Genomic DNA, 5,213 nt, shown 5'->3' on the forward strand with positions numbered 1-5,213 from the left:
ACAATAATAAAATAACAAATAAATACAATATAAATTTAAATTTTTAATATTAAAAATATTGTCCCGCGGTATACCGCGGGTTAAATCCTAGTAGTTTAACAATAGTTAAACCACCAATATTATCTATACTAGTATATTTGCAGCAGTTTTTGCTCAAAAATACTAATAAGGAAAGTTTTTGCAATTAATGCTACTAATGCAATTAATTCTGTCCATCTAGCAATTTTATATGGACCTCTTAGTATTTTATGGGTCTCTTGATAATTTATAATTTAAGGACCTCTATTTATTTAGGTTGTAGATAAAACGATGTCCAAAATTTTATAAGACCCGCGAAAATATACTCTTTTGCTAATAATCTAGACAAAATTTCCGGAAAATGAATTTGTAGACAAAATTTCCAGAAAATCACATTGAAATAACTATGACATTAATGATATTCTCAATTGCCAAAATGATTATGAATACAAATGAGTAGATCCTTGATTTCTCAGGCATTCAAACTTTAAAAACTTTTATTTGGTTTATTCCGGTTCTTTATTTTAAAGATTTTTAAAAGTTTAAATATGAAAAATATTTAAAACTTTTTAAAAGTTAAATATGATAAATATTATACCGTAGATACACAATAAATATTAAAAATTAAGATGATATAGTGTGAGTTAAAATATATCCGGACGGAGTTATATAGCGGGACAGGTTTTATCGATATTTATATAAATTAAAAAATATCAGTAATTCGGTATTACACGGGTAAAACATCATTTTATTATTTTGTTAATACTGTCAGTATCAGAAAATAGACATATGTAATTAAATTTAAATATATTTTATATAAAAAATAATTTTTATTGCGGTATTATATGGTTTATTTAATAATTATTATATAATTATAACATATTTAACAAACAAATACAATTTATAATTTTAATATTTTAATTATAAATAATTTTGCCTCGCGGTGTACCGCGGGTCTTAATCTAGTTTAGTGATAAAATAACAGAATGTCAACTAATCTCCAAGATATGTGAAAGGTTGGATATATGATTATCATTTGAACGTTCACATAGCTAAGTATAGTCTAAGTTAATTCAAATGTTTTTCTTGAATATTATAATTCACGAACCGTGGCATTAATTATAAGTTTGGCTGGGTAGTTATAGAATATTACCTTATCGGTGGTGGAGTCGGGGTCCAAACCAACCTTTTCTTTTCCCCGTTTGATAGAAAAATTATCCCCCACTTAGTAAAGAAGAAGATGGACCGTTGTAGACTTGTAGCCAAAGAAATTAAAAGGAGAAAAGAACAAAAAAAGTGGGAGGAGATAAATGAGTAAATGACTACGTAAACAACAAAAAACGAATATGATTATTTTTCTTTACAAAATTGGCAGATATTGTTTTAACAAAAGAAGTTATATACTCACCAAAGTGTGGTAGACAGAAAGAAAAAAACCTTGATTCGTTAAGAAGATATATTTGCTTTTTATTCTTTTGCTTTTGCACTAAGAATGAGTAAGCTAGCATTTTTTGTTTTGTTTTGTTTACAAACATCTCTATGCTCATAGATCGTTCCTGAAAACGATTTTACTCGGAGAGTCGATTCTCACGACGATCCCTTCATCTTCTTCATCATCGCTTGATTCTTCCATCCTTGTTCGCCTTGTGCTGCTTTCCGCTTGCAGTGGAAGCTGACACGGATACTTACGTGTATCAAGCTGCTTCTTGGTCACAATTGAACCTTCTGATCTGGCTGATACGAGACCTTGAGCTGAGTTTAATGGAAGTTTCTTGTACGATAAGTTATCTTGTGACTTGTTATTATATATCCCACCGAAACTTGCACTCCTTCTGTACAGATTAACCTAATTGAGAATATCCAAATATGAGAAGCTTTAGGTTAGTCGAGAAGTCACCGATAACGACTTTAAAAGAATCTCAAGTTGTGATCTTTTTCTTACCATGCTGCCAAAAATGCTGAGTTGCATTGCTCGTTCAGATATACTTAATGTTGCTCTGTTGATCTCTTGTTGTTTTTTGGCTTTGTAAATACTTTCAGGCCAGCTCATGAGTCCTTTGTGTTCTTTACGAAATGATCTCTGAAGCTGATCAGAGCTTGAGCTACGTGGTGGTGTTAACGAAGATGGTCTTCGATGTAGAGTCCTATCAGCTCCAAATGCTCCAATGTTGACGACGATTGCTCTTGCCCTTGTTTCCACACTGTATTGTGTTCCTTGTTGCGAGAAACTCACTCTCATGATACCTGTGGTCAAAAAAAAGAAAAACACAGTTTTGATTTGATTCGGTTTAATGATTTTAAAAGGGTTTGATTCTGCTGTACTGTATGTGCAATTAATCAACTGAAGCTTCAGATGAATTATGGAAGCTCTGATTCCCGTTAAAAGGTAGTAATGCAGCGGGAGATGCTATAAGCTCTTCTTGGATACCAACTGGTTTTACGAATCCTTCTAATAACAAACCAACGTTGTTATAATTGATTTCAATTGATTCTCCAGATACATATGTCGTCAGTTTCGGGCTTTCAGCAGAAACAAGTGCTCGTAATTCTTGCATTGCCACTTTTTCGAATATCTGAGGACGCAAGAGTTTGAGAAGAACCAATGCACTTTCCTGCAAATAAGTGAAAGAATTTGATGTTATGAACAATCAAGAGAGTGTCTCTTCTTCTATAGATTCCAATAGAGACGTACCTGCCAAAGGAAATCATCGACGGTAGAGTCTGATTGTAGAATTGAGAGAATTTTTTCGCTATCGATAAAAACACAAAGAACCATGGAATCTGTAATCATGTCGCACATATATGGCTTCCCGGTGAGGACTTCGTAGAGTCCCAATGTACTACCATGAGAAAAAGTTGGATGCAGCGAGTGATTGTTGCTTAAGCTTTTGCTTTTCCACTGTAGGATTATAATAAAACATTCAGTGATGAAGAAGGTAACAGATGTTTAGAATTATGACTTGAAAGTAAAACTAAGTTTTGTCTTACCTTAACAATGCCATCGAAAATAAGCCAGACTCCATTTGGCTTTGAGCCTTCTTTATAAAGCGTGACACCACGCAGCTTCATTGGTTCTTTTTTCGAGTGTTTTAGAGGTTCACATATTGCAGATGGAAGAGCAACAGATAACGGATGTGAGGTGATCATGTCGCTTAATTTTGGAAGTTTTATCATCGGAGGGTTTCTCAAAAGCTTCTTCAAGCCAGTCTATGGAGAGAGAGAGACATAACATTAGATAAAAGAGAAAGGACCATTTGTTGTAGGAATTAGATTCGTTTAGTACCTGGACAGCATCATGAAGATGAGCGATTTCTTTTTCTTCCAACAAGCCAATCTTCTCAAGGTTTTGAATGTAATCGAGTAAATGATTCAGCACTGAATGTGTTACTTGTTTTGTTTTCACAACACGGAGAACCTAAAAAATAAATCAAAGATTATATGGGATTCGTCGTGAGTAAGATATCACCCAAAAGAAGTGACACGACTCTCAACCTGCGGAAGTGAAGATCGGACATTTTCCAAGAACTCTTTCGCAGCCTCTCCTTCCCTTTTACTTTCATTGATTACAATGGAACCAATATTACTCTCCCCTGTATAGAGAAAATAGAGATAACTAAGAGACAAAAGCGGATTGGATGAAAATATTGTTCTTACTAAGTTGAGGTACTTGCAAACAAAAATTCTAATAGATCAACGAAGATGGTCCAATCATATAATTTTCTTCTATTCGTTGTTTCCAAAGTGTGATCCAGAATCTGAATTGCACATACCTAAAAAGTCAAACAATTGCTGCTGTGCAATTGTATGAGCGCGAAGAAATGCAGCGGAAATGTAGCAAGCAGATTCCAGTCTTTCGACAGCAAAGTATGTGACCAACTTGCGTGGGATAATTTTAGAATGAAGAAAATTGTAGTAACTCGGGAACTTAACATGCGGTTTTAGACCTTTCCAGTCACATAAAGACTCTGTAGAAACCCGATCCAATGCCTCATCCACTGACTGCATCAGAATATTAGCAGTATTTTCAGATATCCTGCCCTCATCAAGCATCTCCCAGTAAGCTGATTGGACACCTGTATCATCCAGTTTCAAAGTGTCAATAATCTGCCAATTAAAATAAAGAATACATATTGGAAGGTACATGATCATAACTACCATTTAAGAACCGTATACGTATGTCCTTTAAACTCTTAGGGTCAAGATTTTCAGTTTTAGAACCATTGTGAGGATGAACTAGTTCCCCTTCTGAATCTTTTAGGCTCGAAATATAATTTTGAACGGTAGACCAGTCAGCGGGTCCTAGCTCCTCATCGTCTCCTAGGTCTTGAAATGCTTGCAAGGCCTTGTTCAGCATTTCGTACTTTGTATATTCCAATATTCGTTTCTGTCAACAAGAAAAGTGAAGAAATTTCAGATAAATTAAGGGGTTGAGCATTTTGAGATAAGAGTTGCAGGTTTTGTTGGAGCCAATCATGAGCTAGCTATTGCTGACTGACACGGGCATAACCACAGATTTCTTTGGTACCCCAACGACAGTATCATGATTCATCGATTAGCATACTAAAGTGGAAATGAAGTCTCTGAAAAGAGTTTGACCTTTGTGGCTGGTAAACCATCCATACGAAGAAGGCGTAGAACAAATTGGGTAGTGGATCCATTAACTATCAGAGTTAGGAATACAATTCCACCTGTGAAGAATATGAACTGCAAAACAACTAAGGCTATCAAGAGGGCGACATGATACTCATCCATAATTCATTTAGGCTGTGAATAACACCTGGCATACTATTTCTAGAACTTACCAATGTTCCCGTCTCTGTGCTGAGAAATGAATTTCCGCTTGATTGCTAAAATAAATGATTGAGAATAAGGTAGGTCAACACTGAATCAATGTAGCTGAATAAGCGACGTATATAAATTCAAGAGAGAGAAGAACAATCTTGACAATGTTCTTGAAAACTAACTTTCACAGATAAAGAAAGCGCGAGCGCCACTGCACCCCTCAAACCAGACCATACGAGTATAATGGCTTCTTTCCAGTCCAAGCCATAGCCAACACGACATAACAACGGAAATAAAACTCCAACAACAACGCAACGCGATAGTTGGATGTAAAAGTACAGTAGAAAGAGGAATCCCCATGAATTTCCTGTAAAAAACATGGGACATCGAGAGTCGTTAAACCAAGATATATT

General features: G+C 35.1%; 1 protein-coding gene across 8 annotated transcripts in view; it reads right to left on the bottom strand.

Annotated features, from left to right (window-relative positions):
- The window catches only part of LOC104710130 (sodium/hydrogen exchanger 7-like), a 10,330-nt gene that overhangs the window by 1,145 nt on the left and 3,972 nt on the right, over positions 1-5,213 (bottom strand). For 3 of the 8 annotated variants that reach the window (XM_010426680.2, XM_010426686.2, XM_010426682.1), the window contains 12 exons: positions 4,983-5,167; positions 4,821-4,865; positions 4,615-4,722; positions 4,174-4,402; positions 3,789-4,091; positions 3,511-3,608; positions 3,302-3,433; positions 3,007-3,225; positions 2,711-2,917; positions 2,360-2,630; positions 1,961-2,262; positions 1,364-1,864 (listed from right to left, as the gene is read on the bottom strand). In XM_010426680.2, coding sequence (XP_010424982.1) covers positions 1,562-1,864; positions 1,961-2,262; positions 2,360-2,630; positions 2,711-2,917; positions 3,007-3,225; positions 3,302-3,433; positions 3,511-3,608; positions 3,789-4,091; positions 4,174-4,402; positions 4,615-4,722; positions 4,821-4,865; positions 4,983-5,167 — 2,402 coding nt within the window. In that variant the 3' untranslated portion in view covers positions 1,364-1,561. Of the gene's footprint in view, positions 1-1,363; positions 1,865-1,960; positions 2,269-2,340; positions 2,631-2,710; positions 2,918-3,006; positions 3,226-3,301; positions 3,434-3,510; positions 3,609-3,788; positions 4,092-4,173; positions 4,403-4,614; positions 4,723-4,820; positions 4,866-4,982; positions 5,168-5,213 lie in introns of those variants that run through there. The other 5 variants (XM_019230379.1, XM_010426681.2, XM_010426684.2 and 2 more) reach the window with 3 other exon arrangements.

The sequence above is a fragment of the Camelina sativa genome, chromosome 9 (assembly GCF_000633955.1).
Source record: "Camelina sativa cultivar DH55 chromosome 9, Cs, whole genome shotgun sequence".
NCBI classification, from domain to species: domain Eukaryota; kingdom Viridiplantae; phylum Streptophyta; class Magnoliopsida; order Brassicales; family Brassicaceae; genus Camelina; species Camelina sativa.